General features: G+C 41.4%; 1 protein-coding gene across 2 annotated transcripts in view; it reads left to right on the forward strand.

Annotated features, from left to right (window-relative positions):
• Positions 1-9645, forward strand: part of LHFPL1 (LHFPL tetraspan subfamily member 1) — a 45260-nt gene extending 35615 nt beyond the window's left edge. For both annotated transcript variants that reach the window (XM_059385034.1, XM_059385035.1), the window contains one exon: positions 8639-9645. In XM_059385034.1, coding sequence (XP_059241017.1) covers positions 8639-8820 — 182 coding nt within the window. In that variant the 3' untranslated portion in view covers positions 8821-9645. The remainder of the gene's footprint in view (positions 1-8638) is intronic.
• Positions 9646-13483: the final 3838 nt, after the last annotated feature.

Below are 13483 nucleotides of genomic sequence, written 5' to 3' on the forward strand. Positions count from 1 at the left end.
TACTCCCATTTATTAAGGCTTCACCCTTGTGACCCAATCGTCTCTTAAAAGCTCCACCTCCAAATACCAATATATTGCATGTTAGAAGTTAACATGAGTTTTGGGGGACATGAACATTCAGTCTACAGCAATTCCCAAAGCTCTTCTGAAATGTTTCTTCAAGTCTAGTCTGATGGGCTATATAAAAAACAACACAGAGTGACATGAAGGTTTATTCAGGGGTACGTGGGGGCCAATCTTGAGAAAGACACAGAAGCCCAATCTAAGCTGACCTGAGACTTAATTACTCCCTTTTATTACCCACTGAAGAAAAAGATGATCAGAGTAGTTAAACTCAGGATAGCTATGCAGGAAATAACATAAATAGGAAAAACTGGTTGGTAACATACAAGGTTGGGTCAGAAGCAAATGCTTACTTGTATCAGGAAAGATTTCAATGGAAGGACTCAATGTTTTTGGCAGAAGTGTATGAGAAAAAAAAAATTCAACCCTATCAGGGCATCTCTGTCACCATGAGGATTTGATTCTTGACTGAGTGCTACCTTGACTTTCTAGGAAGTGGCTAGAAATAGTGGCTACTAACAAAAAACACGTTTACCTAAATTTAATTACATTTCCAAAGGATTTTTTGTTTTGCCTTTTTATCTGGCAAGGGAGCCTGACAGGCTTATGGAATCTTTAATAGGTTCTGGGCCTCCAATCCAGGCTGCTGTTGAAATTCATGCCCAGCCTGGAGAGTGAGAAGAAAGCTGTCCTCATGGCTTTGGCTATCTTTTTGTTGGGGGCTATAGTGGGGTAGGGGATGGATAGGGTGTTTTGCAATTGCCCTTGAATTCATTGGCTTTGCTTTATTTTTTACAATTATTCATCTGTGCTGGACCTAGCAGAGAAAGTTCTCTCCTCATTTAGCTTGGCTGCATTGAAAATATTTTTATGATGCTACCTATGGAGACCCTATAGTTAGCAGTATCTCTCTGAACAGATGGGACCACCAGCTTCTTCCAAACTCTTGCTGCCTGCTTAACACAAAATGCAGATCCCCATGGCAAAAATATGTTGAATAAGCAAATAACAACCCTATACTTCCCCCCACCATACACACCAAACAGCAGTTTGGGAGGTGGGTTGCAGTCCTGGTTTCATAAGCTCAGATGGTGCTGCAGTGATGGGAAGAGCAGCTGATTTTCCTGAGCTGGGTCTACTCTGGAAAAACCCCACCTTTATTAGGAAGAGGTCTGTTGAAGACCTCAGTCTCTCCACTCAGTCCTTATGTAACAGGTTCTCGGTGTTCTAATCTTATACTAATGTTTTCTAAATGAACTCCACCTGCCTTTCTTTTCTTCTTCTACCTACCCCCATTGACTCTCTTTTAGACTCTTTTCTTTGATCTCTCTCTAGATCTTCCCCTTTCCTTCCATAGAATTCTAAAGGAACTTAGGCATCTCTCTGTAGCTGAGGTGATTGCTCTGCAGGGCAAGTGCAGGCAACCTGGTCTGATATGACAAAGGCTGGGAAGGTCCCCCAGGTGGATCCTAGATGGACATCTCTGCATATCTATTCTATCTACTCTGGAAGGTGAGTTTGAGGGCAATATGCTGCTTCCCAATGCAGGTCCTCCTCCATCCTTGGAGTCACTTTCCCCTTTATTATGCCTGTAAGACTAGAGCAGTATCTCTCAAGTTCCCTGGATATTGGAGTATATTAGATGATAAATATATTATTTTGTTAGATGATAAAACTGATGACAATATTGTTCCCTTGCGTTGTAACTTCTATACATTTACACAAATATATATTGACATGTATCCACCATCATACTATCATGCAGAGTATTTTCACTGCTCTACCAACCTCCATGCCCTGCCTATTCATCCCTTCCCAAACCTACCAACTCATGGCAACCATTGATTCTTTTATCCTCTCCATAGTTTTTTTTTCCTTTTTCAGATGTCATATAGTCAGAATCCTATAATATGCAGCCTTTTCAGATTGGCTTTTCACTTAGTAATATATATTTAAATTTTCTCCATGTTTTTCATGGCTTGATAGCTCACTTCTTTTTAGTGTTTAATAGTATTCCATTGTCTGGTTGTACTATTGTTAATTTATCCATACACCTATTGAAGGATATCTTGGTTGATTCCAAGTTTTGGCAATTATGAATAAAGTTGTTATAAACATCACTATGTAGGTTTTTGTGTGGACCTAAGTTTTCAACTCCTTTGAGTAAATACTAAAGAGCATGATTGCTGGATCATATGGTATATGTATCTTAAGTCTTATAAGAAATTGTCAAACTGTCTTCCAAAGTGGGTTTACTCTCTTTATGCCTTATCCCTCTTTCTCTAAGCAGGAATTCTTTCTTTGGATTAGTTCTCTAGCATTGTTGGCTTCTAAGCTGGCATTCTGCAAAGAGAGCATCTTTGTTAGACTCTTCCCTACTATGATTCCCAATCCTGATATCCACACCAGTACTAGACCCGACCAAAAACATCAGCCTGTGGCTTACGCCTTCCAGTAGTTCATAATGATCCATTTACAGATGGCCAGACACCAATATATTTGTCCCTAAGGACATAGGGCTGGTGCTCTATGGAGGGGGGGTCAGTTTAAGTAGCAGCCAGTGACAATTTGTTCTCTAAACAGCGGAGATGTAATAATATAACTTAATGCTGAATCAAAGGAAATAGAGTCAAGCTCCAAACCATTTTGATTTGCAACTTGGAATAAAAGCAACATGTCTTGATTTAAATGTCAGGCCCACTGCTGAGTGATGATTTAATAACTTTTATGAGGGATCTTGTCACAGCAAATTCAGCACTGGAATAGAATGACTCACAGATAGAGTGTTAGAAATTATACAGAAGAGCACAAAAAGGAATAATCTTCTCTTAGGGCTCCTCTAGAAATTTTTGCATGAAGCTAATTTGTAGTTAGGACCTCTTTTCTCCCCTTATCCTACTGCCCAGTCTTTCTCTTCACAGATACCTATGCATGTATGTAGAGACAATCCCCAGCTGTGATGTTAGCTCACTGAATTATTTTCTGAGGACATGAGAACAATTCTAGCATGGAGGCTCAGAACTGGCTCAGTCAGTCTGAAAGGTGAGGCAGAATTGAGCCTGGTTATTTCTGAAAGGGACCTCAAGAACACATCTGGTCTTTATTGCTTTGTCTTTAGACAGATACTTAACTACTTTCTCCCATTTTAAAGGTGAGATAGCTGAAGTCCTGTGGGGTTAAGAGATTTCTTCAAAGACTCCTATCTCCTGATTCTCAGGGAATCAGTACTTTCTCCTGAATATCTTGTGAGATCTCTCTCCTTGACCTTCCCCAGCATCCCTGGGCAAGCATACTAGAATGCTCAAAGCCGACCCTGTCTCAGTTCCAGTCAGCTTCCCAAGTCAATAGGAAACCATGCACAGCTGTTCTTTAAGAAAAAGATTCTTTTCCGTTGGCCTAATTGTTCAGTTATCAAGATTCATTTTGGAGGTAATTCAAACTGTAAATATCTGGTGTTTGCCTAGATGAAGGTTTCCTAACCTCAAAAATACTGACATTTTTGGCCAGATTTTTTTTTTTTTGTTCTCTAGCATTATGTATTTTTGGATTATGTATTGTTGGATGTGTACTAGCATCCTTGTCTTCTGGTTAACTGGTCTCTTCCTACAGTATACAACTGTTTCCAATCCCTTTCATACAAAGATTTTAAGCTAACCTTCCCAAACTCTACCTCTAGCTCAGTCTTTCCTAATGGGAAGCAAGCCACTCCACTCCCATCCCCATGGATACTTGATAATATCTGTCAATATTTTCAGTTTCCACACTCAGGAGGGAGGGATAAGGTGCAGACATCTAGTAGGTAGAGGCCAGTGTGTTACAATGCACAAGACAAACCTCCTCCTCCACTCCCATACAACAAAGATTTTTTTGGCCCAAAATATCTTTAGTGCCAAGGCTGAGGAACCTTGTTCTATCATTTCATCCTCTGGTCAGAAAATTTCCATTGTTCCCCATTGTTTGTGGGAAAGATGCCAGATTTCACGAGTCCTCCTGGTCTATATTCAGCTTATTATTTGCCAACTACAGCTCCTTTTCTGAAGCAACTCTGAATGGGGTACTGTTTTTGAAATGTGTTGTCAGCTTTCTCGCTTACATAACTTTGGTCACACCAACCACTCCAACTGCATAGAATGCCCACTTCCCACTGCTAAAGTCAAGTTGAAATGCTTTCTTCTCTATGAAACACTACACCAAGGCTAAATTCTCTCCGATACAAATAATTCTTTTCCTAGATGTTCCTGTAGTATTTCCATGTTCTTAAGGCATTTATCATGTTCATAGTAGAATGGAAATTTTGAGTTGGAAGGGGCTTTTAAAAATCTGTCCAGCAATGGGGCACTTGGGTGGCTCAGTCAGTTAGACATTTGCCTTTGGCTCAGGTCACGATCTCAGGACTCTGGGATTGAGCCCCACATTGGACTCCCTGCTCAGTGTGGAGTTTGCTTCTACCTCTCCCTCTCTCCCTCTGCATTCTCTCTCTCTTTCTCTCTCTCTCCTCATTCTCTCTTAAGTAAATAAATAAATCTTTTTAAAAAATCTGTCCAGAAAAATTCCCTTCACTTAAAGAAAAGGAAACTGAGACCCAGAGAGCTGAAGTGATCAGTTGAAGGCATACTTTCCCATAAGTCTTGGACCATAGTAACTTGTATCCTTGGCTCCACTCTACTAGCATGGCTGAAATAGATGACCATGGACTTTCAGTCTTGGCACTCACATCTGAATTCTGACACTTGTAAGTCAACAGAGTGACTTTCCTTTCTGAGATTCTGTTTTCTCAGCTGTTAATGAAAATTAACTGTTGTGAGAATTGAATGAGATGGTGTATTCAAAATATCTGGCACGTGGTAGGTACTTAATAAAATATTTGTTACATGAATAGAATAATAAACAGTGCTTTAGGGAGTGGGACTTAGGGATTGGTGATGGTCCATGGGACTTCACTAAAAGGTGACTGGAGGTAAAGTGTGGTATCTCATTATCACTGCTCTCTATTTTGTACCTTTCCATTCGAAACACAAATTCCTCTGTAGGCCATCATACCAGTATCCACGCTTTCTGTGGAGTATGTGAATACTGACAGTTCCTTTCAACTTGAAGACATAGTTCTGGAAAATTTTGCTTTGTTCTACCCCTTTGCAATGCTACTGGTATAACCTCTCTATTCCCTCAAGCAAATAACAGGTAGGGTTGTGGGGAAGGGTTGGATAGAAGATATGTTTCCTCCATTTCTCTTTGGTTGCCTCTGTGGCAGTAGCCTGGAGCTTAGGTGCTGTTCAGTGGACTAATAGGAGTCTCTGTGAGAAGAAACTGATTGCATTTGGTATGGTCATGGAAGCATTTTGGTGCTGGCTCCTAACTCTGTGATACCTAGTTCTGACATGACTTCAATAAGATTGATTGAAGCCCTTCTAGCCAGCTCTTCACTCTGGAGCTACCCACTCTGTCAGCTTTCTTCCTGCCTGGGGCTTTGGGGTAATGTCATGCTATACATTTATTCCTTTCATTTACAGAAACAAGTCTTTCCCTGGTCCTAGGTTGCATGTATCTAATAAAAATATCCCTGCTACTCTAATAGGGGGATGACTTGACAAGTAACTGAAGAAACAGAGTGAGACTTCTGATACCTTGTCTAGATTAGACTGGGAGCATGCCAGAGAAAAGGAAATTGCCTGACAGTGGGTCCACTCCAGGGCTGGCTCCTTCTACTCTATCAAGTGAGCACAGGAGATTTTGGTTAGGAGGGCTATGGGAGAAGCTCAGGTAAATGTATTACTAATTAACTTAGGAACCCCCTCTTTAGGGTTTATAGGTCAAGGGTCCTCTAAGAGGAAAAAAATGGCTTTTGGGAGGGTGAGGAAACCAGTAGAGAGGACAGAGTACCACTTTGAGAGTAAGAGATTTGGTCTGGATCCCTGCCTCTACCTCTCTGCTTCTGAGAGAGTTCCTAGGGCTATGAACTAAGCATCACATTCATATCTGTGAACTGGGTAAAATACAACCTTCAAGCTTCTTCCTGAGGATGGTGGAAGTTGAAGGTTTGCCCATATGTAGAGTTTTCACCTTGTGAAACTGAAAGCATTATATAAAATTCCCTTTTTTTTAGTGAATAAGTATGTGTGTATGTTTAAAAGGTGTGACAAGGTAGACAGAGGATACAAATTTATTGGCTGATTACCTCAGTATGGTATTCTTCAGTTTACCTTTATTATTACCACCATTATTGTTCATGTTGAGGCCACTTTGTGGATAGTTGAATTATTTTCTCTAAGAAGGGTTCACTTTCAAATTCACTCTAAGGATTGCATTGTTTCCATATCTACTATAGTTTGGCTCTCAGTATAATTTTGGGTGGGACCATGGGATTTCAAGAGTTATATTTCTGCCTCCATCTATTGGTAAAATATTGTCTCTTCTGAAGAACTAAACTTTGACATTATCATGGCAGGGGATAAGGGATTCAAGTACAGAAGGAAGTATACAGAGTACTAACAAGAACCTTTGATGAAGGAATCTGACTTAGGAGGTCAGTTATTAATGATTGGGCTGAGCTTTGAAGAATGACTGAAAACTGACTAGGCAAAGAGAGTGGTGGGAAGTATTTGTGCACATGTCCATATGCAGTAAGCAATTTAAGCAAGAAAGTAGGCATAGGTCTTATGATGGGAAGAGCTGTAGCACATTCCAGAAACAAATAGAATAATACTACAGCTGGTTTCATAACTTTAATAAAAAATTTAAGCCATAGATTTGTATGTTGAGGATTAAAAATGCAAGTGTATCCATATTTGGAGTATTGTTAGGCTAACACATGCACAGTAAGCACTCACTACTAATAGAGCTTAGGAGATACTATCAAGAAAAAAACAAATACATCTGCACTGTCGAGTCAACAGTCTAGAAGTGGGTAAAGGGCAGATGAAAAATATGTCACATGCAAAGTTTCCTCCCAACATTTTATCCAACAGGTACACCCATGTAAGGGATATAGATCAACTCCTAGAGGGCTACTTGGTTGAGGTGACTTGAGCCCACTGGGATTAATCTGGAAAAGTTTCCTGGAAGTCCTGGATAGTGTCCTGAGGAAGATATGAATTGATGAATAAGAGGGAAGAAGCTATTTCTGGCAGGAGAGACATTATGGATAATACCTTGGTGGTGGTAGGAACACTATTTCTGAGGTGAGAAATTTGGGATAAATTAGGCTGGCCTGAATGGAAGAGCGAAGAGCCTAGCTTGAGGCCATGCTATATTCTTTATGTGACATGCCAAATAGTCAATTAAAAGAAGGAAAATTAAAGCACCATGTGAACAAAAGCAATTGGTTATTAAAAAGTAAGTTATCGGGCACCTGGGTGGATCAGTGGGTTAAGCCTCTGGCTTCAGCTCAGGTCATGATCTCAGGGTCCAGGGATCCAGCCCTGCATGGGGCTCTCTGCTCAGTGGGGAGCCTGCTTTCCTGTTCTCTTTCTGCCTGTTTCTCTGCATACTTGTAATCCCTCTCTCTCTGTCAAATAAATAAATAAAATCTTTTAAAAAAGTAAGTTATCAACATCAGTCTTGACATCTCCAGGTAACTGACAATGGTCAGGACTAGCTTTCTGTAGGACTGTGAGGTAGGTGAAGGTCACTGTCTACCTCTTTTCTCAAGGCCCTTCTACAATTTTCTATCACTGCATCTTCTCCAGTTTCTGGTGTCTTGTTTGCTTAGACACTTTATTTTAACAATTAGTTGTTACTCTATTCCCTTATAAATTAATAGCTCTCCTTTCTTTGGGCATTGACATTTTCTGAGGGAAAATTCTCTGAGAAAACATAAATACTTCAAAGGACAGAATCTACCTCTGATAGAAAGGCAGGTGGTGGAGTGGATGTTTTTGATCAGGTGACCTTCCCTATTACCCTTTAAATGGAAACTACTGCTTTACAAGCTTGACCTTGATTCTAATATATTTCTTCCTTGGATACTGAAAGGGTAGGTTAAGATAGAGGCATGTAACAAGGGGAAATGGATTTTTATTTATTTTTGTGCCTGTCAAATCTCCTGATGGTGTAGAATACAATTCTTTGGAAATAAACTGTGCACGGCTGTACATCGATGTTGTGAAAAAGGTAAAGCTTTAGAGTCAAGATTAACCAGAGTTTATATTCTGACTCTATTGCTGTCTAGCTCTCTGATTTTTCACAATTAACTTAATCTGTGCCTCAGTTACCTCATCTTATATAAAACAGAGATAATAAGAGTGCATTTCTCATATAGTTACTGTAATGGTCAATGAGATGTATGTCTCGGGAGTTTAGCATAATTCTTGACACTTGATCAAATTGTTCTTGTCATCAGTTTCATTATGGCACCATCACCGCTACCACCCATACCACCTCCAGATTCCTACTATAACAGAACAAAATTCTATAACTTCTTGGTAAAGCAAATACCAACCATCAGCAAAAGAGGAAAGAGGGAAACAGGAGGCCCAGTTGCACTCACTGTTTCATATTCTCACATTAACTTTAATACCCCAAGGAAAATGTATGAGAAGACAACCCAACCCTCATGTCTCTGTCCCTATTTCTACAGGTACCTGTCGGCTTGGCTGGGCCTATTATTGTGCTGGAGGTGGAGCAGCTGCAGCCATGTTGATCTGCACTTGGCTCTCTTGCTTTGCTGGAAGAAACCCCAAGCCTGTCATGTTGGCAGAAAACATCATGAGGAACACCAATTCTTATGCCATGGAGCTTGACCATTGCCTCAAATCTTGAGGTGTGGCAGAAGATTGGAGAGGGTGGGAAAAAGAAAGGAAGATGGCCTTGAGAAGAGGCACTAAGACTGGGCCACTTGCTAACCACCTGCTAGTAGTGTAGCCTCATGTTTGCATGCTTTTTAAGTCACCAGTCACTCAATTTCACTTTCCCTTAAGCCAGTGGGTCAGTGCTTATTTACAAAATTCATCAAGAACAATGATTCTCTCAAATGTTTGCCTAACTGGTGAGTACCCACTAGCCCTCAAGTCCCAAAGTGTTCCTTTGTGCAAAATAAGGAGAAAACCTCACCTGGAAGGTAACTTCATGATCAAGCAGATCTTTAGAGTTCTATAGATCCTGTCTATCACTTAAAGGTTGTGTAAGAACACATGTGCAGGGAAGGACCAGGAGATGAACAGGGCTGGCTCCTACCATTCCATGCATATGGCTCTCCCCCTGGTTTTTACTGCCATATCCAAACATCTATGGAGTGCCACTGCTCAATTTTTTGTGACTTTCTCTGGACTGTACCTTGACTCTTCCTACTCTCTCCTGCTTCTCTTCCTTTCCAGTTGTGGGGAAGCTTGTGGGGGAGGAGTACTCCCATTGGGGAAAATACTAATCAAGGATGACTGCATGTAGTCTAAGACCCCTTCCTTATTATGCTTTAGAATATTCATAAGAGTTCATTTTGTGTTCTGGCTGGGTGACTGGCAATAATTTAGTGGCAAGTATTGCCTAGTCCCTTATAGATACAGAGATGATGTTCATCCAATGTTCGGAGCAGAGACTAGCATTTGTTGTACATTCAATAAACATGAATTCACAATGATGATAAGGATATTTCTGCTGGCTCCTTATTAAAATTTCTATTAGAGTTCATTTTTATTGACTAAGAAATTCACAGTGGCCTTTTGCTCCAATAGTCATTCCTAACATAATATAAGTTTCTCTGCCTATTTCAGAGTCTGGTCATCAAATTCTTTCCCCTCCATCTGGGGTGAATTAGACATGAAAGAACACAGCTTTGGTGTTACCTCGGGTGGATGTATTTTTAGGGCTGGCCTCCATTCCATCTGTGCTCAAGTCTGATGGATGGTGTAGATGAACCTGGTGTCTCCCAGGAACAAAATTCGTCTATCTCACTCCAGTTAGTTCAGGCCAGCTCTATTGTTCCATAACTACAGCTTTAGGGATTAGGGAGAGCTAGGGCTCAAAACACCAACTCATCTCTTTCTATCCTTGATCACTCCAGAGTGGTTTGGGTACAGCCCCACATGGAAGGGAAGAAATGGCAAAAACTGGCCTCATTAGTTACATGCCATTTCAAGAAGGGTCAGGGTCCTGATATTGACCTTACATAGGTAAGTGACTTCAAGCATATATTTCATTCATGAGCTCATTCATTAATCTAGTAACTCATTCAGGACACATCTCTTGAGTATACTTCTAGATGCTGCATTCTGTGATAATTGCTGTGGGTGAAGGAAGAAGAAACACTTTCTCACCCTAAAAGAGAGTGGTAGGCATTGACAGACATATAGATAAATAATGGCCAGTGTGTTAAGTGCTAGTAAGTGAAGAAGAGGGGGCTAAAGGATCATGCAGAGAAGTTATTAAATCAACTTGGAGTGAAGGGATTCATGAGAAAATTTTATAGAAAAGATGATGCTTAAAATAAGTCTGAGAGCTGAATAGGGGCAGTTAGCAAAAGCAAGAGTGTAGTAGAAAAAGGAGCAGGGGCATGAAGACATCAAAGAATATGGCATCATCATGAAAGCAATGAACAGGGTTGTAAAATGGGTGGTGACAAAAAAATGAAGCTGAAAAGGGAGATACTACCCAGATTCCATGACGCTTTCTAGACCAGGATAAAGAATTTGGATTTTATCCTAAAGGAGCACCACAGAAAGGGAAGCAATATGAACATATTTGTGTTTTTTCAAAGATCAGTTTGATGACAGTAAGGAGAAAGAGAGCAGGGAGAAACTGGAGTTATTTCAGTAACCCAAGCGTAAAATATCCAGTCCTGACTAAGGTAGTAACTGTGGGGCTTGAGCAGGTGGATGAATTTGAAAGAAGCTATATTAGGTTAGGTCCCATAGCACTTAGTCTAATGGATATGTATAGGTGAGGGTGCAAGTGAAAGTTTGGGATGACCACTTTGGGATACTGGTGGTTCTTATTACCAAGTTGAGGAATACTAGAGGAATAACGTAATAAGGAACTGATGATTAAATTCACATCGAAAATTATCTTCCTTGGGGCACCTGGGTGGCTCAGTGGGTTGAGCCTCTGCCTTTGACTCATGATCTCAGGGTCCTGGGATGGAGCCCCGCATTCGGGCTCTCTGCTTGGTGGGGAGCCTGCTTCCTCCTCTCTCTCTGCCTGTCTCTTGGCCAACTTGTGATCTCTGTCTGTTAAATACATAAATAAAATCTTTAAAAAAATTATCTTCCTCATGGAACTAGATTGTTTAAGATAAGGCAATTTGAACACACCTCATTGGAAGGGAAACATTGTTGTAGTTGGTTTTGCACGTATAAGAAAGATGACCAAGAAGACGACTAAGAACAGATAAAACAAAAATGGAACCAGTTCAAGCCTCATTTTTATTATATAGACAAAGTAATGCAACTTTAATTTAGGAAACCCCAAGATATGGATAAGAGCTCAAGTATCTGAGAAAAGGCAAACCACTCTCCTTAGAAAAGACAGATCAGGTGATATGTCTTCTTAGGATAGGGAACCTCCTGGAATTCTGTGGGATGGAATTTGTGGAAGTGTTATAAGTCTTTAAGCTACGGTTTTGGTGAGAAACAGATGGCATACTCAGTAAGGTATACTTAACTGGGATGAGCTTAATGCAAGGGCCATTTGTGGTGGTATGTGCAGGATTAAAGGAAACTGCCAGTGCTTGTGGGACATAAAAATACTATGAACAGTGGGGAGCTGTTATCACCTGTAAGCCTGAAAGGGTAAGGGGAAGAAACTGTTATTGGAACCCAGAAAGAGCTATACAGGTGCAAGAGCGGGGCTGGCTGATAAGAGCTTTGGTTTAGGTAGCACAATGTGGACTCAGCTTAAATGCAACACATCTGGGAGGGAGACGGGGGCATAAACTCTGCATATCTCACTCTCTTACCACTCTGATCTCCTGTCAGTGTCCACCATTATCCAGACCCAGCCAGATGCCAGCTGCTAAGGAAGCCTGTTGCTACAGTCCACTGAAGTCAGCTTTGGCACAGAACATGGCAGAGAAGGGTAGAGAATAGACCTGGGGGGGGGGTGTGAAGGGCAAATGGAAAATAACAGTGCAGGGAGTGTACTTGGCCCTTGACAATGTCATTCCCTTACACAGTGCTCCCCAGGAAGCCTTTGCTTTGTTGCCCTCCATGGCACAGACACCCAAACACACTGCGAAGTAGTTATACCCTAGAGAGGAGACTGGTCAGGAAGGAGTTAATTCCAAAGAACCATTTTAAATGACTTTCACCTCTTATAAGGTACTAGTTAGTTGGAATGTTTCCTCTCCTTTTCCAGAGAAAGGAGATAGGATTTAAAAGGGATTTCTTTTTTTCCTGTAAGGAAGCTAGGCCTACAGGGTCTTCTACTTAAAAGGGATCCAGCCCCTTGTTCAATTTGAATTTCAATTCCTTTCTGTCTGTGTATGGTTTCTTTGCTGTCAAGCCTTGTTATTGTGTAGATGTCTGACTAGCCTGTTCCCCATCCCCACCCCCACTGTGGCCTGGAATAGGCTCTTGAAAGCTAAGCCTGCCTCCTCTGGCTGTTGTTGAACAGAGAGGAAGGAGAAATGACTCAAGTGAGAGACTGTGGCAGTGATGCTCCTTACCTGTGTACACAGGTGACTCCTGGAAACACAGAGATCTTCCTGAGAGGGGTGACAGGAGGGAGGCTATTCACCTAGACAAGCTCACAATCCACTGAGTATTTCATAAGAGCCCATTAGCAGGACTTTCTTTCAGGAAAAAATGCCAGATTGACAGTAACTGCCCCCATTCACATGCCTTCATGTCTGTAGAGTTACAGTTTCTCCACCTGGGGTGGCCCTTGGTATACTGCAAATGTTAAGTCACTCAGGTGTGTCTTAGGTGATCTTGTCCCTCATTATTCCTGGTCCCAGTGGAGTAGCTGCCTCCATTCACTTGCAGCTACTTGTGATCCGGCACTGATATCCTGCCTTGCCGAGGTGGAAAGGAAATGAAGAGGAAAAGACTCTGACCTCTGAGTAAGGGGTTTCTGGTTTCTGCAAGAATTGGTGACCATATGGGGTTTTTGCTAGATGAGGGGAAACCCTGAGAAGATGAGGGCATGAGGAAGCTCCTGAGAAGCACAGGCTTCAAGAATTGTCAAACAAGGTGCACAAAGAGGGAGGGCCTGGCCCCTTCATATGTGATAAAGACACTTTCTTTGGTCTGGCTTTCACTTTTGGTAGAAATACTAATGTGGAGAAACTTCAGGATGGTATTTGGTCCCAAGGCAGCCTGTTGGTGGGAAGGGGGGAGGAAGTTTCAAGAAGATAGTGAATGCGTTTTGTAAAAGATGGAAGGCATCCCCCTTGGTGGTTTGAAGGGAAAGGTGTGCTATTTCTAGAATGCATTATCAACCTCTTCCCAGGCCCAGTAAATTTTCTTAGCAGACAGGAAGCAGGACCCTTTCA

This window comes from Mustela nigripes, chromosome X (genome assembly GCF_022355385.1).
Source record: "Mustela nigripes isolate SB6536 chromosome X, MUSNIG.SB6536, whole genome shotgun sequence".
NCBI classification, from domain to species: domain Eukaryota; kingdom Metazoa; phylum Chordata; class Mammalia; order Carnivora; family Mustelidae; genus Mustela; species Mustela nigripes.